At 36.5% G+C, this 20939-nt stretch overlaps 3 protein-coding genes across 4 annotated transcripts; 2 read left to right on the top strand and 1 right to left on the bottom strand.

Moving 5' to 3' along the window:
- Positions 1-2998: 2998 nt before the first annotated feature.
- LOC103454140 (ubiquitin-conjugating enzyme E2 variant 1D-like) lies at positions 2999-5783 on the bottom strand. Its single transcript, XM_008393730.3, has 4 exons — positions 5480-5783; positions 4689-4828; positions 3849-3974; positions 2999-3429 (listed from the first exon to the last, which is right to left on the bottom strand). Exons 1-4 carry the CDS (start codon positions 5511-5513, stop codon positions 3289-3291), a joined length of 441 nt encoding a protein of 146 aa, XP_008391952.1. The 5' UTR covers positions 5514-5783; the 3' UTR covers positions 2999-3288.
- A 2133-nt stretch (positions 5784-7916) lies between these two features.
- LOC103454139 (uncharacterized) lies at positions 7917-12823 on the top strand. 2 transcript variants are annotated; one of them, XM_070812083.1, is made up of 12 exons: positions 7917-8251; positions 8343-8445; positions 8620-8695; positions 8951-9047; positions 9183-9285; positions 9420-9553; positions 9899-10076; positions 10485-10642; positions 11194-11403; positions 11826-12173; positions 12299-12425; positions 12520-12823. In XM_070812083.1, exons 1-12 carry the CDS (start codon positions 8105-8107, stop codon positions 12669-12671), a joined length of 1833 nt encoding a protein of 610 aa, XP_070668184.1. In that variant the 5' UTR covers positions 7917-8104; the 3' UTR covers positions 12672-12823. The 2 variants fall into 2 exon arrangements, with proteins under 2 accessions (XP_070668184.1, XP_070668186.1); XM_070812085.1 differs by having other exon boundaries at positions 7963-8251; positions 10488-10642.
- Positions 12824-15073: 2250 nt separating this feature from the next.
- On the top strand, positions 15074-17765 carry LOC103454219 (G-type lectin S-receptor-like serine/threonine-protein kinase At2g19130). Its single transcript, XM_008393812.4, has one exon. It carries the CDS (start codon positions 15280-15282, stop codon positions 17626-17628), a length of 2349 nt encoding a protein of 782 aa, XP_008392034.3. The 5' UTR covers positions 15074-15279; the 3' UTR covers positions 17629-17765.
- The last annotated feature ends 3174 nt before the right edge of the window (positions 17766-20939 follow it).

The following is a 20939-nucleotide window of genomic DNA, read 5'->3' as shown; positions in this document are numbered from 1 at the left end:
GAAAACAAATGGCTTAAAATCCTAACTCTTGCCTTGTCTTTCTAATAACTCTATATCTCTTCCACCAAGGCTACCGAATCAAGTGATCTGGATTTTTAAAATTTCATCTAACGGTAAAAAATTATTATAGCTTTTAACGAGTCAAAATAGGTAGACCGTTAGATGAAATTTCAAAGGCTCGGATCACTTGAGGCCTTGATGGAAGAGATCCGAAGAAGATCTCTTCTCTGAAATGGAGGGCATAAGTCCAACACCAAGCAACAAATACTAGATATTGGAAAAGGATCCTCGTCGGATCCTTTTCTTGGAGATCTCATGATCATGGTTGTACATCGTGCGGTCAGTTTTCATTAGGTACTATTTATATTTAATTTTAAATTTTAAATTTCAAATGATTTCTGACCGTACAATATACGATGATGAAAATGATCCGTTTCCCTATATATTTACCGGCAAACAAGTTGTGATGATTTGGTCACCTAACTTTACACGTTTTCGGATACGTCCCACTTAGTTACAAAAACCCAAATTCAATCAATGCTGACCCAAATTTTGAATTATTATTCACAGCTAAGCTCTTGATTCACGTATAAGCAACACTGCATAAATAACCATATATACATACACACACATGTTATGTGTGTTGTCTATATATATATATATATATATATATATATATATATATATATATATATATATATATTATATTCATTAATCATTTTAAACATTGATTTTTGTCTTATTATTTATATAAATAAATATATATATATATAGATTATATTCATTAATCATTTTAAACATTGATTTTTGTCTTATTATTTATATAAAAAAATCAATATAAAATGTTGACGTGACTTAATTGTGACCACATAAATAAAAGGGGATGGAAAGGGTATGAGGTAGAGAGGGCAGACAATCTAGGTCCCTTCAAACTAGAGAAAACAATAATAATGTAATATTTTTGTACAAACGCATTTTATGTCCAGAATAAATTGAATAAGGCTTATTATATTAACACCCCACAAATTGTTGAATAAACCCCACATACTTAATACATCCCGCATTTACTTTTTCACTTAAAAATTATCTGAATACACCCCCACAGACTTTTTCATAATACCCCTACACCCCACATTCTCAATATACACCTTATATTTTGTACATATACCCTACATTTCTCAAATCTTATAATACTCATTTTTAATTTTCAGGGACGGAATCTAACCATTTGAACGTTTAGTTTGCCGAATGATTTGAAATCATCTTAGTATAGTTTGCATCGACAGATGTCTACCTTCGTTAAGTAGGGTAACATCAACAACGGCTTCATCGTGTATTATTGATCGATTTGTCATTGTTCTCTTAGGTTGAGTTGCTTAGAGGTCAGAAAGCAGATAAAGTGGAGGTCACTACTCACTATACAACCTGAAGAATTGGATGGTATGGAGACCGTTTTGCCTGCAAAGTAAGTCCGAGACATGAAAAAATTGAATTTTACTTTAACAATGTACCTTAGCAGCAGCAGATACCTTTATAACTAGTGTGTCGCATTTAACAGGTACGAAGAAGCAAGGGAGGAGGAGAAGCTGCGAAGTCAGAAGGAAGATTTCAGTGACATGGTCGCAGAGAACGAGAAGAAGAGGAAACGTAAGCAAGACAAGGAAAGGAAAAACAAGAAGAGGGACTTCAAGTTTTAGGCTCTACCCTCTTGACATTGAGATTTTGGTGCCGGTGTTTTTCCGAGAAATATGATATGTTTGCTCTGCTTGTACCGCTTTGATACACACTTAATGATCTATGTCGTAATACAAATACTCATTTTTTGTCATGTTAATTTGTAACCCTTCAGAGTAAATCAATTGCAAAATAAATCTAGGAAGAACTGCTAAAAAGTTCCTCACAAAACTTATTTTATCGAAAAACATTTCAGACAACTTTTTTTCAATCAACATCAAAAATATGAAGTCTTACCTCATGTGAAGCTTCCGAAACATCGATTTCATGTTTCATTCGTAAAAAACAAATGTTCTCAATGAACATGTTTGTAGTTTTGTTCAACAATAGAGGGTGGGAGGGTTTTGATGGTTGAGAAGATAAATAATACGCTAAAAGTGATTCGGGATGTATTTATAATATATTTTTTTAAAAACCTAATAAAATCAAAATTGTAATTGCATAGTGAGGTAAATAAGTAATTTAATATTAAAATTTAATATGGGATGCATTCAACATTTTGTAGGGTGCTAATATAAAAAGCCTTGAATAATTCACTAAATTCAGGTTATATTGATATTTCAAGAAAGAAACAAGGACAAACATCTAAATTTTGTTTCAAGTTAAGGCTGAAAGACGAATTACTTTCAAAGTGTTGATATCTTAACGACTAATATATCTTCCACCTAAACAATATACGTTGAATCCAACGAAGTTTTCAATACATGCCTAATCACCAAACGTTGCATGCTTCGGATCAAAGTTGAATATCCTACCCAAAAAGGCACACAAAACACATCCTAAAGAGACCATTGGAATCTACAAAGTGACATTACAAGATTTTCATCGAAAACTCGAAAAAAAATGTTATGGGAGGCCAAAAATGACTAAAGCAGTCGCAAGGGAGTAAACAACCAATTCAGAAAATTGTTGAACGCATCATCTACAAGTTACAATTGGCAATTGCTAACCAAATGGATGCTCAAACTGATTACAACAAGATCGCGATAGATGGCAATCGGACCTCAATTGTCCTGAAATCCCATTACCATACATCTCAAACAATTTACTTTGGACTAACGCACAGATAACAGACGAAATATACAGTTAACCTTTTAACAACACAATGAGTACCCGATTCAAAGCTAAACACGCTTACAACCGCAATTTTCATTCATGGAACTAGGCGTTTGATTAACCGGCCAACTTTTCAAAACATAATGCTTGCAATTTGATAAATTTTACCCTTAAATTAACAAAAAGAAACAGAAAAAATCAGAACGAATAAGATGAAAGATGAGTATATATACAGATAAAGGGTAGAAGATTCCACTTAAAGGGTATGTTAAACAGTTGACACACATCAAATCCCATTAATGAAACAGCATCCCTTCAACACAGTTCGACAAAACAAGAAATCAAAACAAAGGCGAGGCCATTGAGAGGTAACAGGAGAAACTTTTTGGGCATTCCCCTGCGTGTTCTTAACATAGGATCAACGAGGGCATTACAAACTATATATTGCATATTGCATATGCAATTGGATCCATGACGATAACTATACGGTCTTGAAAGCTAGAAGTAGGTACCTTCTGGAGGCTGGACCAACTTCCGGTTATGTGGGGCAGCCATCTCCTTTTTCAGCTGTGTAAGTATATCCTCCATGGTGTACTCTCGCTGCCAGTTTGCAAGAAGTCCAAACTTCTTCGGTTCCACCTATCAGATATGATGCACTCAGATATTGTCAAATCAAATATCACTAATTATAATTTATATCCATGCAGACTGAATTTCAATAGTCAGACACCAGGTCCAAAAGTCACATGTTTACTGTTCTTATAATCATACTCGAAATCATTACAATCCCGTGATTGTTTGTCATAGTGATTGTAAATGACCATAAAGTATCTTAATTCTTATTTGCCCAAAAACAAAAGACAAATATACATGACATAATGCATGGGTGTAAACCTTCTCTTTCCTTTTGTGCTTGTGAAAAGGAGAAGGGGGTTTGACCACCAGAAATGGGTCTAAATAATGCTTAGTGTAAATCACTAGATGTAGTGAGAAAAGGAAAATGCGAACCACGAAGCAATAGATTACAAGCCAAGTATGTAATAAAATTTTAACCATACCACTCCAGTTTCATGGTTAACACAAGTCATGTTAACCCGAGAATGAAAACGAACAGTTGGTGCCTTCTCTGGGTAATCTTTATCACAGAACAGTTTCAACTGATAGATTCGACCTTCATGTACAGTCTGGAAAAAAGGAGGAAATATTGCATTACACAGAAAATATATAGAAAAGCATATTTTTATTGCTTTTGTACGCTAAAACACCTTTGGGAAAAGAAATGTTGCCTGAATAATACTCTATTATCCAGCGGGAGAAAAGAATGCATTAACCCCAAACAGATTCTTAGAGAGGGGAATATAGAAAGAATTATCTCCAAAAGGTTTTCTGTTATATTTAAAGGTGGCCAAAAAAGGCTTCTTTCTTTTGTTTGCGAGATTTGAAAAGACCATGTCCAATTCCCGCTCCCAGAAATGCACCTTCCTTTACCAAAATAGATAAGTAAAGAAAAAAGAGACTGGACAAGTACAGTCGGTTTTTAAGCAGGAACAAGTAACTTGCACCAGCTGTGAAAACAGTGATTTGTACTCGGCATGTGCTGAAATATGCAAATATATTAGTTAGTGTAGCCCAAGCTGAACACTAAACGGAGATCCTATCACTCAAATTAGTTGGTAGAATCTGGTCTGCTTTCCACAACCACGAGTCAACCCTTTGTCCTTTCAAAGTCTTAAAGCAGGGACTACTTCCACCAAATTTAAATAGACTTATCTTAAATTTGGGAGAGATCACAAATGCAACACAATCTTCTCCGATAAGCACACATGAAACACATAATCTGCCAAAACAAACTTTAAACAAGAACATGACATAATCTAAAAGAGAAGTGTGAAATTTACATTGTGGGGACCGATGATGGTGCCAGTCCAAGAACGCATGTAGATGTCATCTCCGTCATCCATCCCATAGCTGACAGTGCCATCCCCAATACCCTTTTCTCCACGTTCAAGTTCCTCCAGCAATCTGAAGTTTCGTGGGACTGCAAGAAAACTCAAGGGTTATACATGGTTGAAAGTATAAGGGAACATAACCTTGCATTATGAATTATAAATTCCTTTATTCGCAGTTTTCGGAATGATAAACACAAACACAACCACAATTTTACATGCAGAGAAACCAAATCATGCTTGGATTGGGCGGAAACTCAATTGGAAGCTTCAAATTTCAATGGATAATAACTAGAAAAAATAGTTCAAAGACAAAAACTACTTTGGTTTATAATCTATACAAATATAAATTGAATATACAAAAAAAATGATTTTTTTCTTCATAAATGCACTCTATACAAAGGCAAACACAAAGTTCAATCTTACATTTCAGAGTTGAAATACTGCATCCACAAAATTATTCAGAAATGAGCTCAATATTTTGATTGCAATAACACGAATTAATAAACATTATAAAGAAAAACACACAATTAAATGAAATTTAACAAAAACCCCAGGTGAAAAATCAATAATTTAATTAACTAAAGGCCAAGGTCACCTACCCACATGCCAAATCATATCAAACGGGGCATAAACCACAAAATCAACAAAAACCCATTTGCACACTCGGTCAAAATTACACAAGAACAAAAAGATCAAGGCAGAATTCGATCAAACGACGACATGGGTTTTGATAGACTCACCCACGACACTCGATCCTCCTGAGCCCAGCGTCATAGATGATGATCAGTTGGGTGGGTGGGAGGGGGTGGTTTCTCAGGTGGAGGTGCCGAGATCTAGCGGAAGGGAGAGATAACGGAGGAGGGCGGATGGGGTCGGACCGGCGGAGAATGAGGAATTTGAGAGAATCTGGAGAGAGAGTAAGGCGACGAAGGCAAAGTGGGAATAAAAGAGAAAGAATCGAGGGCAATAGGGATTTTGATAGGTTATGAAGAAAAAGATGATGGGTTGGGATTTTTTGCATTTTTGGGAATTAAGTGGGACTCTTTCTTTGTAATTTTCTTAATGCCCATTTTGCATTTTGAAAAATAAAATAAAATAAAACAAAAATAAAATATTGTTTAGAATCACAATGTGACATAATTTGAGAGCATCTCCAATATAAATTTTAAATAAAGTTTCCACAACCATATAACTCCTAAATAAAAAAAAAGCTTTTTAGTGAAAATAATTATTGAGATTTGCATAACTCCTTACTTTGGTCTCTGAAATTTGAAATCAATAGAATTGGTCTCTCATTTTATCCATAATAAATCATTTTGATTCTTCTATGAAAAATCTCCATAAAATAAGGATAAAATGACAACAATATTCTTAATTTTTGTCAAATTATTTTGACCTATTATTTATTAAATTGAGGTTAATTTTATCTTTTTGATCCTTATTTAACATAATTTTTAATCCAATGATTAAAATGATTGATTGTGGACAAACTTATGAACCAATTCTATTGATTTAAAATTTAAGGAACCAAAGTAAAAAGTTATTTAAATCTCAAAGACCATTTTAGCTAAAAAACCATAAAAGTAAAAAGTAATGGACCGAATAATTCTCTATTATTCCAATGTGGGTGTTTGTTACACCTCTTTAGGAGGGACTAGTTTAGACTAGCTTAAATAAGACTATAATCTTGCGTTTGGTAGGTTCTTGGACTAAAATAAATGAGACTCACCCCGACTAAGAATCATTTCGCGCTTCGCTAACCCTAGCTATCTAATCCCAAGCTTTCCCTTGGTGTTAAGGCGGACTAGAAAGGAAACGAGGCCAACATCCCCAATCCCCAACTTTCACTCTAATCCCTCCGCGCTCCGTTTCTTCTTCTGCGGCACTGTCACCGTGGCCAAGTACCCAACCCAACCTTCAAAGAAACCCAGCAATAGCATTCAATCATCCAGAAGGCAAGCAAACAATTTCCATGGAATTTTATAGAATATTTGTGAAAGAATAACAAAAATTGAGGAAAGAAAAAGGCGTACTACTCTGCCTTCTTCTTCTGTGCGCTACCAGTGGATGCGAGAAGCGGATCGAGAGATTATTGTCCAAATCACTGTTGTCGGTAGACAATGTTGTCGGTAGACAATGTTGTCGGTAGACAATACGGCCAAAATCGATGTGTCGGTGACGACCTACTGTCGCTGGACAGTACACTTGAGAAGCGGATCGAGAGGTTAGTGATGAAGGTTTGAGATGGGTTTTTGAAGTTTGATAATTCTCCAAGTTGCAGGAGCAATTCGTGCAGAAGAAGAGGGCTATGTCCTTTTATTTTTCCATATATTCATTTTGATATTTTTAATAGAAAATAAATTAAAATATAATAATAATAATAATTTATTATTAATCCAGCTTCTTAGTCCAACTCTGCACCAAATACTTCATTAAACTAGTCCAGCTTAGTCTAGTCTAAGCCAATCCCTAAAACTAGTACAGTCTCAGATAATCCGGTGCAACAAACGCACAATAGACTTGTAAAATACCTTGAAGTGGTCATATTTGAGGGACTAAATTGGATGCGACCCAATCCAATTTTTAATAGAAGAAAATGCCCCCCTTGCGAAAGCTGCAGAGCAGCCATGACGAGAAAGCATGGGCGAATAGCCAAGAGCTGCATTTTTTTTTTCCGAGAGTTTTAACGAAAAACTTACGGTACTGTTTATTTTAACGAAAAATCATATTTTTACACTAAAAAGTCAAATATGTTACTATTTATTTTACCCTTTATTTTGTTCTTATCGTTAAAACTCAAAGTTTTCAAGCTCTTTTCATTAGTTTTTTTTTTTTTTTTACCGTTGATGAAAAAGTTAGCGGTTCATATTTAATTTGGATTTTTCTTTCTTTCTTTATAGTTCAAGATCAATGGATAAAAAAATATAATTTTGTTTTGTCAAATAATAGATTTAGTTAGATTAGATATTAAAATAATCATTAATGAAATTTGAACTCATACGATACAAGAACTCAACACCTTTCTACTATTGTGGTAAAATACTACTTGCAAGACGATCTTTTAATTGAAAAACGTTTTATTATTTTTATTTTTTAATAAATAATATTATCTCACTAACTAACGATATTATCTCACTAACTAACGATATTATCTCACAATAGGTTAGCAAAAGATATTTAAAAAAGTCTTTTATATTTGAAGGCAATATTCTTTTAAATGCGAGACTGTCTTTTGATTAAAGAGTCCTCAAATGCTATTACAGGGCTTTTAAGTTTGCCGTTTGCCGCCGAAAGCCAACCGTCCACGGTCCACCCACCCGCCCACGGTCCCACTATCTCTCTTTCTCTCTCGTACAGTAAGAGGGATGCTCGGTCTGACTGCCTCTCTGGCCGCCACAACGCCACCCAACGCCACCGCCACCGCCACAAATTCTTGTATCATTCCAAACCCCCGTCTTCTCCTGCTATCCCCCGACGCGCAAATACGAACCAATTCCTCATCGTCTTTCACGGTATGCAATTTCTCTGTTTTCATCATTTTGTTATTCACACACACATATATATATATATATATCATATATGTGTGCTTGTTTGTGTATACAGTGTTGCTCAGTGAGGAACTTGCACTCAAGTTGCAGAACAATTAAAGCCATGGCGGCGGCTGAGGAAACCCTTACAGTCACTAACCCTCCCTCACCCCTTTCCGGTATGCTCCTTGCTCCTTTTGCGTTTGTTTTGATAGTTTATTTATTTATTTATGAGTATTCTGTGTTCTTATTTAATTTTTGTGCTTTAAAAAAATAATTATGCACATATATTAAAAATATATTTCAAGAGGGATTATTTGTGGGAGTTTTATGTAATTAAATATTGGTTTCAGGTAATAGGCAGGCTCTGATATCATTGTCAGACAAGAAGGATCTTGCTGTTTTAGGGAATGGGCTTCAGGACTTGGGGTAATTTCAGATGTTCTACTTCTTTCGCTAAATATTGATAACGTTTGGCGCAGATCTTTAAGGAGATCACTTTGTAATGTTTCCAACACTTTTGTATTAAGGAACTCTTGTTATGAATCATTGTCTGTACCTGTTAGTCTGCTTTCAAATTATATTTTCAATTGCATTATTTGAGTAGGATATATCAAACGCTGATATTTTGGCTTAAACGGTGAGTGTGATGTTTTTCAAGATGGTTGTTTTCTAAAACTGTAGATATCAAATTGTTTCGACTGGAGGAACTGCATCTGCCTTAGAAAGCGCTGGCCTGCCCGTCACTAAGGTGGAACAACTTACTAGTTTTCCGGAGATGGTAAGCCTGTTATTTTTCTTGTTTGGAAATTGCATAAGAGAGGTTTTCCTTGCTTGAAAACTAACATTGTGAAATATCTGATATCGGGGATATTAACTCTTGTGTATTAAAACATGACTAAGATTTCGGTTGCAGCTTGATGGTCGTGTAAAAACTTTACACCCTAACGTACACGGGGGTATCCTTGCTAGAAGAGACCAAAAGCATCACATGGCATCTCTTAGTAAGCACGGAATTGGTGAGTTCTGAGTTCTGCTGTAAACTCTTTTACCATGCGTGTATGACACACACAGACACACACTCTCGCTCTCATGCTCCGTTTGTTGGGAATAAGTTATAACATAAAAAAAAATTCTACACAATATTGAACAGGTACATTTGATGTGGTTGTGGTGAATTTGTATCCCTTTTACGAGAAGGTTACTTCAGCACGAGGAATAGAGTTCGAAGATGGAATTGAGAATATAGATATTGGTGGTCCTGCCATGATAAGAGCAGCCGCAAAGGTTGTTTATCTGAATGAAAGTGCTAGCTTATTGTTGTTCAATAATTTTATAAATCATAATATGTTTTTCTGAGCAATGAGTTTTTCAGAGTCATTGTCATGAATCAAGTACTTCTATCGAACTATCATTTTGTAATTCTCTCTTTTTAATCCATCAATGTGAATCTTATTCAGTAGGTACCAAGATATGAACTCTGTACTGCATCCTTGGTGCTAGTCTTCGATCCAACACCATCTGTAGAGATCTTGATACGTATTGATCCTAGAAATAATGATGCAGAGCATATCGATTATGCATTGGCATATCTTTATCTAATATTCCAAGTTAAATATGTTTGTCAAACAGAACCACAAAGATGTCTTGGTGGTGGTTGATTCAGAGGACTATCCCGCACTTCTTGAGTTTCTTAAGGGAGACAAGGATGACCAACAATTCCGAAGGAAGCTTGCATGGAAGGCTTTCCAACATGTAGCTTCTTATGATTCTGCAGTTTCAGAATGGCTTTGGAAGCAGACTTCTGAAGGTACTACGTTTTTGATGATCTTGCTTTTATTTATAAATTTTCTTTGATAAGGCAAGCATTAACAAGGAACTATACGGTCTAGACGCGAGGTTGACATTTATTATGTATATTTGTGCATTTAATATCTACGTAGACAGTAGAATCATAATTAACGTGCCACATCTTCAGGTAGGTTGCAATCTGTTGAGGGATACAAATCAACAATTTGATATTCATAAATTCATTTTGATGTTCGTGATATAGTGAGAGGAATTACCTTGGGAAATTCAGGGGCAAAGACGATGGGGGTGAAGGTGGAGGGGGGCATATAGTAGTTTCTATGAAAATGCACATAAAATAAATTTGCTTGTGTCTCTTTTCTATGATGGGATGCATTGATTGATAAACTTCCTTTTTTTTTTCTCTCAGAAGATAAATTCCCTCAGAGCTTAACAGTGCCTATGTTGCTCAAAAGTCCCCTCCGTTATGGTGAAAATCCTCATCAGAAGGCTGCATTCTACGTTGACAAAAGTCTTTCTGAGGTGAATGCAGGAGGTATTGCAACTGCTATCCAACACCATGGGAAGGTAAGATAGACATCTTCCTTTAGCTATTGGATTCAACTTAAAGTAAGGAATTGATAGGGATTACCATGCATCCTTATTTTACTGAATCATTAGCAGCAGTTATGTTGATTAAGTAACCTTAATATTTTTATTTACTGAAAGTATTGGTCAAGATTGGAATAGACACCCACTAACTGAATGTAGTCTCATGTTATTGTTGTTGTTGTGGGCATGCAAATCATTGGAAGTAGCATGTTAGAAGGAGTGTGTTCATTCACCATATTTGCTTTCGAATATGGATTTTTGGTGGAAGTATTTGCTTTCCAATATAAAATTTTGACAGTATCGAAATACCCAAATATAATATTCACACAAGCACAATTATGGTGCCGATGTCAGTGCATGTAACTGATCTTTCCCAGTAGCTCCATGTGTGGGATTCTTTGATATTCTGAATGTTAATTGGTGGGAGGCAAAATATGTGAATTGGTCTTCATAACTGGGTTCTCTTTTGAATGTTTACAAAGTAATCAGATATCATCCGCTTTAAACATTTTAGTTTCTGCATGCAGGAAATGTCATATAACAACTATTTAGATGCCGATGCGGCTTGGAATTGTGTGTCAGAGTTTGAGAGTCCTACCTGTGTAGTTGTAAAGCATACAAATCCTTGTGGCGTAGCTTCACGTGTTGATATTCTTGAAGCATACAGGCTTGCTGTAAAAGCAGATCCTGTGAGTGCATTTGGTGGCATTGTAGCGTTCAACATAGAGGTTGATGAGGTGAGTTGGAGTTTTCAGGGTCTGACCTTGAATGCATATGAGACAAGATCGAAGATCAAATTTACTATGCACCTTTCAAAATGTTGGTTCACCAAGTATGTTGAAGTGCACTGGAAGTAGTTAGTCTGGCACTGATGTCTTTTAATGAAAAACTGTCCATCACTAAATTACTATTCTTTTATTTGTAATTATTTTACTGAAAACAAAAATTGAAATCACCTAAGGTATTTAAAAATTTTACCACTTGAGCTGATTTGAATGGCTAGCTCAACCACTTTCTTTTCAGTGATAATTCTGCAGTGCACGTTGGAAATTTTGAATGCCAACTACTGATTTAGTCTGAAAAGTAGCCCTGAGAAGTTTAAAGTTTACCTGTTTTGTGGTTCGCTCTGTTTCTAAGTCCTATTTTTCTGTTCTGCTAGGCTCTTGCTAAGGAAATCCGAGAGTTTAGAAGCCCGGCAGATGGCGAAACCAGGATGTTTTATGAGATTGTGGTTGCACCCAATTACACAAAGAAAGGGCTTGAAATCCTCAGGGGAAAATCAAAGACTCTAAGGATCCTTGAGGCAAGTAAAAATGAGAAAGGAAAGCTTTCACTTAGACAGGTTGGTGGTGGGTGGTTAGCCCAGGACTCGGATGATTTGACCCCCCAGGAAATACAGTTTAAAGCTGTCTCTGAGAAGGCTCCACAAAAGAGTGAGCTTGCCGATGCAGAGTTCGCATGGTTGTGCGTCAAGCATGTCAAAAGCAATGCAATTGTAATAGCAAAGGTCGTCTTTCTTTGCTTCACCTTTAAAACCTCGGCCTGCTCATGTTTACTATATTTTTGGTATGCCACTTTGAGTGAATTGATTGGTACTTTGTGAAAAATATTGGATTCTTGACTTATGAGCAGAATAACTGCATGCTGGGCATGGGGAGCGGGCAGCCTAACCGCTTGGAGAGTTTAAGAATAGCCTTGAAGAAAGCTGGAGAAGAGGTCAAGGGTGCAGCTTTGGCCAGCGATGCCTTCTTCCCATTCGGTAATTTAGTACTCAGTGCATTAATTTTTGTTTATGTTATTCAAGAGTGGAGTGCAAGTGGAAGCTTAATGAGATCAATTTCGTATGCGTGCAGCATGGAAAGATGCAGTGGAAGAAGCTTGTGAAAGCGGAGTTAGTGTAATTGCAGAACCCGGTGGGAGCATTAGAGATGGGGATGCTATAGACTGCTGTAACAAGTATGGAGTTTCACTTCTTTTCACAAACATTAGGCACTTCAGGCATTGATAACGATTTTTGCCCTTGGTGCTTCCACCTTAGGACCTCAGGTCTGAATCTGTTGTTTCAATAAGATAACTAGGTTTTTCTTGTGGAGACGTTCCTGTAGACATGCTTGTTTGATATCGAGGCAAATCATAATATATGTTTATTAATCTAAATGCGGATTTCAGGTACCATAGATTTATAATCTGTGTATGCTTGTTATATATTGTTGATCTTCAGGTGTAGTTGCAAGAATTTAATTTGTTTTCAGTATATTCTTTTTATTGGGATTGTTAGCTAGAATCAATGTACTCACAGAGGATATTGTCAGAGAAATTCTCATGTCCACCTTCAGGTAACGCTATTCGTAGGCCCACACACAATCAAGTGAACCGTCTGTAAGAGATTGGTGAAATCGGGCTAGTGTGGTCTTGAGTACAAAGGCAGTCTTGCTTAGTTGTGTGAGTGGGCGTATGGATGACATGATCCTCTAAGTGGACACAAGATTTTCCCGTAATGCCATGGCTAATAAACTGTCTGCATCGGGCTTTCTGAGACTTTTGGGATGATACATGCTTGAGTCTCCGCTGATATTCGGTGACAAATTGGTCTGTGAAGATATTTGTAGGGCTCTTAAGGATGGCTGTAGTCCTTGTTACATTTATAGTTTGATTAGCCCAAACAGGGAAGGAAAGGTAGAAAAATTTTACAGCCCCAAAGTAAGACTTGGGGTCTTAAGGGTTTGCAAACCCATCAGAGCAACTCCACCCTTGGTGGTTGCTTCAGGGACAGGCGAAGGGAAAGGGCCCGAGGGCCGGTGGATAGGGCTCCAGTGTGGGCAGCTCGAGTGAAGGTGGGAGCCCGAGGGCCAGGCCTGTGGAGGATTGCCAGCCTTGCAGCCCGAGGTGGGTGTGACGTCAGGTTGACGCCAGGCCTGGTGTCGATCCTTTTTTTATTTTTTTTGTGTCAGGCGCGTGCCCCTCACTCGCGAGTGGGGGCGCGTTAGCCGACAGCTTTACAGGGCACGGGGCTCGCGCGCCAGTTTCAGCAGGTGACCGTTGGGAAGCCACGTGGCTTCCCACGGTCCCTTCGATCTCAACGACTCTTTAATACGAGCCGTCAGATTTACAACGGTAATAATAATAAAAAAAGCTAATTTAATATCAATCGTTCGATCTGAGATCAATGGTTGATATTAATGTACTTTATAAATTAAAAAGAAAAAAGAAAAAATAGTTTTAAAATTAAGAAAAGTTACTGTTGTGACACGTGGCACAATCTGGAGTGTTGGAATTAATTTTTTTTAAATCCAACAACAGAAATTAATTAGTTGAATAAAAATGTAAAAAAATTGTAAAAATCCAAAAAAAAAAATGAATTTTTTTGTAAATCCATCACAAAAATAATTGTTTTTTGGATAAAATGACACGTGGTGCAACAAGAACGATTTAAAAGTTCTTATATGAAGTTACAAATAATTTTATTTTGTATTATTTAAAAAAAAAACTAATATTTTATTGCCTCTTGCCAGGGGGGAGGGCTCTAAGGGTGAAGATGCAAATGATAATTACTGTTCATTTAGGGCAGTTACTGTTCACTAGGTAGATTGAATAGTGGATTGCTAGAGGAGGGCTCCAAGGCTGTAGTTGCTCTCAGCAGCAATATTTTGTTCACATCTCTTTTACGTGCATGCGAATACGTCAAGAAAAAGATAAAAGTGCTCTCGCTGATGTGAGTTTTTAAGATATACGACATGTAGGTAAAATATTATCTTATGATTTGCGTTTGAGGCATATTTCTAACTGAGTCTCCCTTGAAGGCATTCGCAACAACCAATCTTGGAAAGACAAGTGAGTATCTGCATTAGTGGGTGATCAAGTTAAAGGGCAATCACTTTATAATAATTGATCTGTCTAAAAACCGAAAGTTAAGTGCTTTGTTTTCACGAATCTGGGTCATTGCCGGATCCTCCTTGTGAGGATTCCAGGGATCCGTGAATTGTGTATGTTCATCGTACATCGTGCGGTCATAACTTATTTTAAATATTTGTATTTAAAATTAAACATAAACAGTACTTGATGAAAACTGATCGTACGATGCAAGATAAAAGGACACGATTCACAGATCTCCAAGATTTTCACTAAAAAGATCCGGAGAGAATCCCGTTGATGTTTTTACCATATAGTTTGAAGTATTACTTCAAAATAATATCTTTATTTAGTCATTCTACACATTTTACAACATTTTACACAAAAGTTATCAAACACTAAAAAATTGTTGATTGTACTTATAATAAATTTAATTAAAATATAGTCTACCAAACGCCAATTTTTTTTGTTTTTTTCCACAGTATTTCTCGCACAGAACTTTCAAAAGTGATTTTTATCACAGCACAGTCAAACTAATTTTATAATATTAAATATTATATAAAAAATTTATTTTAATTAATTAAGATGTGGAATGTAAGCAATCGAGTCATATTTGTGGATATGAAATCCTTTGTTGACTTGTAAGTCAAGTCAATTATATTTTGATACAGCATATCTGGTTAATATCCAATCATTCAAAGGAAGGACCAGTTTTGGCTTCTGCTTGCAGCAATCTCTCTCTTTTGTTGCAATTTTATCAAGAGATGGATACTAAAATTCTACTCTGCTATGCATTGAGATTTTTGTTATGTTGTACCTTCATTGCTTGTATTTCCACCGCGTCTCACACCATCTCTCCAGGCCAATCTCTTACCAAGGGACAAACAATCACCTCTCCAAGTGGAACATTTGAGCTCGGTTTCTTCACACCAGGTAATTCTCGACACTGTTACGTAGGCATTTGGTACAAAAATCTACCCAATCTGCCTGTAGTTTGGGTCGCAAACAGAAAACAACCTGTTTCTGCACCAATTTTTTTGGCGTTGGAACTTGTCGAAAATGGAAACTTGACCTTAAGTAGCCCCTCCAAAGTTGCAGTATGGTCGACTAATTCGAGATCAGAGGTCTCTAATTCGAGTGTAGCAAAGCTTCTTGACAATGGGAACTTTGTCATAACAGATGCATTTGATTCATCCGTTGTTTTATGGCAGAGTTTTGATCACCTGTCGAATACTTGGCTGCCGGGTGCTGAGCTTGGATACAATAATCGCACCAAGAGAAAACTAGTTCTTACATCCTGGAGAAACGTGGAAAATCCTGCACCTGGTCCTTTTTCTTTTGAGCTAGATGAATTACCTTTTAATTTATCTGACTATCCTGATGCCTTTACTAGAGGCACGCTTGAAATCAATGGTCAGCTCAACTTCTATCACTTGGACCAAGTTTACAGTATATGGAATTCGATTTCAACTCTACCATCGGACCGATGTGAGGTCAATGCGTCGTGTGGTGCTTTTAGTATTTGCGACCAGCAGGGGTATCCTCGTTGTGGTTGCCTCGAACGATTTGAACCCAAAGTCAGGGAAAATTGGGGGCTACATGACTTCTCCGATGGTTGTGTGAGGAAAATTCCTTTTAACTGCAGTTCTGGGGACTCATTTTTGGCGATAACTGGTGTTGCATATCCTCAGAACTTAAAGGAAATTTTCCATGTGAGATTTGATCAATGCAGATCAGAATGCTTAAAAAATTGCTCATGCACTGCCTTTGCGTATAATTTTTCGGATAGTCGTCGGTGTTACATGTGGACAGGGGATCTATATAATATAAGGGCAACACCATACGGATCCGATTCCATACGTTATTCTCGAGGTATCAGAAGTTATTCTCCAGACAGCATAGGATTGCATCTCCGGATTGTGGGTTATAAATATAAGATTACTTGGAGTGTAATGAGAAAGACTACTTGGATGTCAATTGGACTAGTTGCAGGGTTATTTTCCATCTTAAGCGCTGCCACTTACATGTTATTTTTTAGAAGGAGATGGTCAGCGGGAGCATTGGCGACTGCTGGTGATTCTTTGGTGCTTTACAAGCATAGAGATTTAAGAAGAGCAACAAAGAACTTCTCCCAAAAGCTCGGGGAAGGAGCCTTTGGTTCCGTATTCAAGGGGATGTTGCCTCATTCAACAGCCATTGCAGTGAAAGAGCTGAAAAGTATGAACCAGGGAGAGAAACAATTTCGTGCCGAAGTGGGAACTATTGGTGTAATCCAACACATTAATCTTATTCGCATGCGGGGATTCTGCGCGAACGCTTCAAAGAGGTTTTTGGTTTATGACTACATGCCAAATGGTTCTTTGCAATCTCTTCTACTTGGAAAGAACCCGACAATGTTAGATTGGAAGGCTAGATATCACATTGCAGTAGGGACAGCCAGAGGATTGGCTTACCTCCATGAAGATTGCAGAGACTGCATAATACACTGCGATGTTAAGCCGGAGAACATCCTGTTGGATTCAGAATACAGTCCGAAATTGGCAGACTTTGGTCTTGCGAAACTCTTGGGGAGACACCACAGCCGGGTGTTGACAACCATGAGAGGAACTGTGGGCTATCTCGCACCAGAATGGTTTTCGGGTGAAGCCATCACACCAAAAGCCGATGTGTTTAGCTATGGCATGGTGCTGATTGAGGTCATATCAGGGAGGAGAAACAGAGAAGGGTTAGATGACGGAGTAGAGAACTTCCGTCCCATCCGTTTCGCGAATGCAGTTAATAAAGGGGAAGATCTTTTCGCCTTGTTAGATTGCAGGTTGGAAGGCCAAGCAGACGGAGATGAACTGAGCAGAGCATGCAAAGTGGCTTGCTGGTGCATTCAAGAAGACGAGAAGGATAGGCCAAAAATGAAGCAGGTGGTTCAAATTCTTGAGGGAGTTTCGGACATCGGTGTTCCGCCAGTCCCGCGGTTCCTCCAGCGCCTTATCGGAGGTCCGTCAGAAGGCATCAACAACCAGGAGACCACATCCGGTTCGGGTTCATGGTCATGCTCCGATGTCCAAAGTGCATTTCAAGCCGAAGTCAGCAACTGCGCATTTCAAGCCACTCATTAACTACCTCTAGACATGCTTGTTGGATATCGAGGCAAAGCATAATATATGTTTGTGTAATTGCATGAATTTAGTTTGTTGTCGTATATTCTTTTCTTTGGATTGCACACCTGAATCGTTTGAGCTGCGTCGTTTGTTAATCTTGTCTGACCTTCGTCTTCCTCTTCGCTCTCTTCAACCTCTTGTGCGAACTGCTTCTGCTTCTGCTTCATTTGTGAAATTATATCTGGACATAAGATTTGGGATGGTTTGATGTCGATATCGGCTTCCTCAGGTCCTTTCGATATTAGCTTCCTCAGGTCTAGCGGCGGCGTCGCAATCGATCTCGTCCGTCCGTCCGTCCGGTCGAAGCAACGGTGGCGGCTTAACACTCGGTTCGTCCTTTTTGTTCCACAAATATTTTGCGCCTGCCTTCATGAACCGATCGGCAAGTGGTGCTGGTTGGGGTTCGTCGAGTTGTACCCAATTGTAGTATTAGAAAAGCAAGAAAAGAAAAGAAAGAACCAGAAGCGTCTAGAAAGGAAAAGAAGAGGAAAAAAAGGGAATAGAATAAAAAAGAAAAGGAATTGCGGATTTCGTAAAGGAAGAGAAAAATAAAAGATAAGAAATGAAAAAAACAGAAGAGTCTGGAAATGAAAAGTAGAGGAAAAAAGAAAAAAAATGAAGAGCATAGGAAGTTTGAGAGAGAAGAGAGAGAAAATAAGGAAAGTTAGAGAGAGGAGAGAAAAAAAAATTAAAAAAAATATGTCGATATTAAAAATAATTGAGTCCTAATTTAGAGAATTTATTAAATATAGTAAAAAATTAACTATTAATTTCCAAATATGTAAGTTTTTATAAAAACTTTCTTATATATTCAAAATCTCACTTAAATAAACATAACTACTCTCAATTTATATGAATAACTAACACTATGTTTAGATAAGAGAAATAAACTTGGAATTTGGTAAAAGTCGGAATTTATAAATTGACATGTACCAATTTCTTTGTTTGGATTTATAAACATAGAAATTTGGAATTTCCACATGGAAAAAAAACTTGAATTTGAGACCTCTAATTCCCAAGTTTAAATTCCATTTAAATAGGTGTCATTTTCCAATTTCTATGATTGAGATTTTAAAAATAACAAATTCCGTATTCAATTCCATTGTTTTTTAGGTTAACCAAACAAGAAAATTTACAAATTCTAAAAAATAAAATCTCGTCATTTCAATTTCCATCATTTTAAAATTCCTTAGTAATTTTAAATTTCTTTATTCAAACATAGTGTAATTGTTAGACTTAAAACTTCTTGTGCTATAATCTCTAACTAAAAATTTCTCCTTTTTTTTTTTTTCTTTTCCAAACGAAGAGCAAAAGTTTTCTCTCAATTTATTTTTTTTAATAAAATCAAGGAAACCTTTCTTTCTCACATGGTTCACAGAAAACACTTTAGTATGTTATAAAAGTGAGCTATCAGAGTAAAGAAATAAAAGTAATTATCTTTTAATTGTCGGAAATTTAAAGAATTGTACGTACAACCAAAATAAACAATAAAATGATCAAAAGAAAATATTTATTCGTTACACCCTAATTTCTTGGCCCAAACGATAAAATGATAGAAAAATAATTTTATTCATAAAACTCCAATTTAAAAGGGTTCTACAAAGTAGGATGAAGTTGAACGGGATTCCTACAAGTCTATTTATAATGGTCATTTGAACCACATTTTGAACACTTTCGAGTTGATTTTTCTTCTCCACGTGATGAGATCCTCTTTTCTTTGCGCCTACCATATCTTCTTCGTGTAATTGGTGGTAGGACAATTCTTTCACGCACATCATCAGTTACTATCCACATTCACAATACAATGTACTTTCTTCTAAAGCTTTGCAATTGTAATTTTGTCTGAAACAAGTAACCCTTTCATTTTGCAATTTTTGAACGTTGAGTCAGCCCACCTCCCACCATATAGTTCACTAAAATTGTCAAACTAGACATTGTCATGAAATATAAGCAAAACAATAAGAAAAAAAAAGTGACATACATACACAACTAAAATCGATAAATATGTGAAATAAAAAGGGTGTTGTGAAAACTGGATTGAATCATGAGAAAGGTTGGGCGTTAATATATACAACGTTAATATATACACAAAACATCATGCATTTGAGCAATGGAAGGACCTTGTTGATTAAGGTGCTATTCTAGAAGTTAACTTCCAATTACTTTTCGCATTGAAAAAAATTAAATTAATATTGCTTACCAAACCAACATAAGATGAATAAAAACACAGAAAGAAAAACTTTCTTCCGTAAACCCTAATTTTTCAAATATGCACTGGAGAACTATTAGCTTTGCCTCTAACTGATTGGCAAGTGCTATTAGATTTGTCAATCTTCCATTGACATAAGAAACCTAATTTTTCTAATATGTGCTAAAGAATTTCTATTCCGTAAACTTTACAAAAATTGACAGTTCGTTCTTCAATAAAATTCAACCGAAGGAAGAAACTACAAAAGTAAAGAGAAAACATAGACTAGGAAGCATGAAAAAATTAACCATCCACACTCACCTTTGTACATTTAGGGTTGCACAAAGTCTCCACAGTAGCTGATGCCTTCACTATCTCTCCACCATTTTTTAGGTTTTGCCGTCCATAATATCAATCTAATAGGGTTTTGGCTTTTTTTTTAAAAATTTATTTGGTTTTAAAGTTTAAGGGCATTTGTGTCTATATAAGTGATATTTTGGATATATTTGAAAGTATTAATAAAAACTGACATTTTTGAATTTTAGGGCTAATATTTGGCTATATTTGATAAATACTCCTTAATTTAGTTCGACACAACGTTGAACGTTTTATTATTCTTATACTACTTAGTTCATGTCAAGCTAAGTCAGCTTAGTCCCTGAAGCTACTCCAGTTCGAGATAGTCTGGAGCAACAAATGTATTAAGTGGAACTGTCTGCATTAGGCTTTCTGAGACTTTTGGGATGCTACATGCCTAAGTATTTGCTGATATTCATGACAAATTTGTGTGTGAAGATATTTGTAGGGCTCTTAAGGGAGAGATTTTTCAGTGTGACCAACGGGGTGGTATACCACGTGTCATTATGCAAATGGTAGAATATGTATGTTAAAAAGTTAATAGCTTAAAAAATAAATTTTTCCACCATTTATATAAAAATACGTGTTGTAACACCCGTGTTCCGGTTACAATGAAAAATTTCTCCTCTTAAGGATAGTTGTAGTCATGTTCACATTCATAGTCTGATTAGCCTAAACAAGGAAGGAAGGGTAGAAAAATATTAAGCCCTGCAAAGTGCAAGCC

This window comes from Malus domestica, chromosome 14 (assembly GCF_042453785.1).
Source record: "Malus domestica chromosome 14, GDT2T_hap1".
Taxonomy (NCBI): domain Eukaryota; kingdom Viridiplantae; phylum Streptophyta; class Magnoliopsida; order Rosales; family Rosaceae; genus Malus; species Malus domestica.
The sequence above is the reverse complement of the archived record's forward strand: the minus strand, read 5'-3'. Positions and strand labels throughout refer to the sequence as shown.

Coding starts and splice junctions, on each gene's coding strand:
- LOC103454139 (XM_070812083.1), top strand. CDS start 8,105: ATGCTCGGTCTGACTGCCTCTCTGGCCGCCACAACGCCACCCAACGCC. Junction 8,446..8,619: donor CCCTCCCTCACCCCTTTCCG/GTATGCTCCTTG, acceptor TATTGGTTTCAG/GTAATAGGCAGGCTCTGATA. Junction 9,286..9,419: donor TCTTAGTAAGCACGGAATTG/GTGAGTTCTGAG, acceptor AATATTGAACAG/GTACATTTGATGTGGTTGTG.
- LOC103454219 (XM_008393812.4), top strand. CDS start 15,280: ATGGATACTAAAATTCTACTCTGCTATGCATTGAGATTTTTGTTATGT.
- LOC103454140 (XM_008393730.3), bottom strand. CDS start 5,513: ATGACGCTGGGCTCAGGAGGATCGAGTGTCGTGG. Junction 4,829..5,479: donor AGGAGGATCGAGTGTCGTGG/GTGAGTCTATCA, acceptor GTTTTCTTGCAG/TCCCACGAAACTTCAGATTG. Junction 3,430..3,848: donor TTAACCATGAAACTGGAGTG/GTATGGTTAAAA, acceptor CATATCTGATAG/GTGGAACCGAAGAAGTTTGG.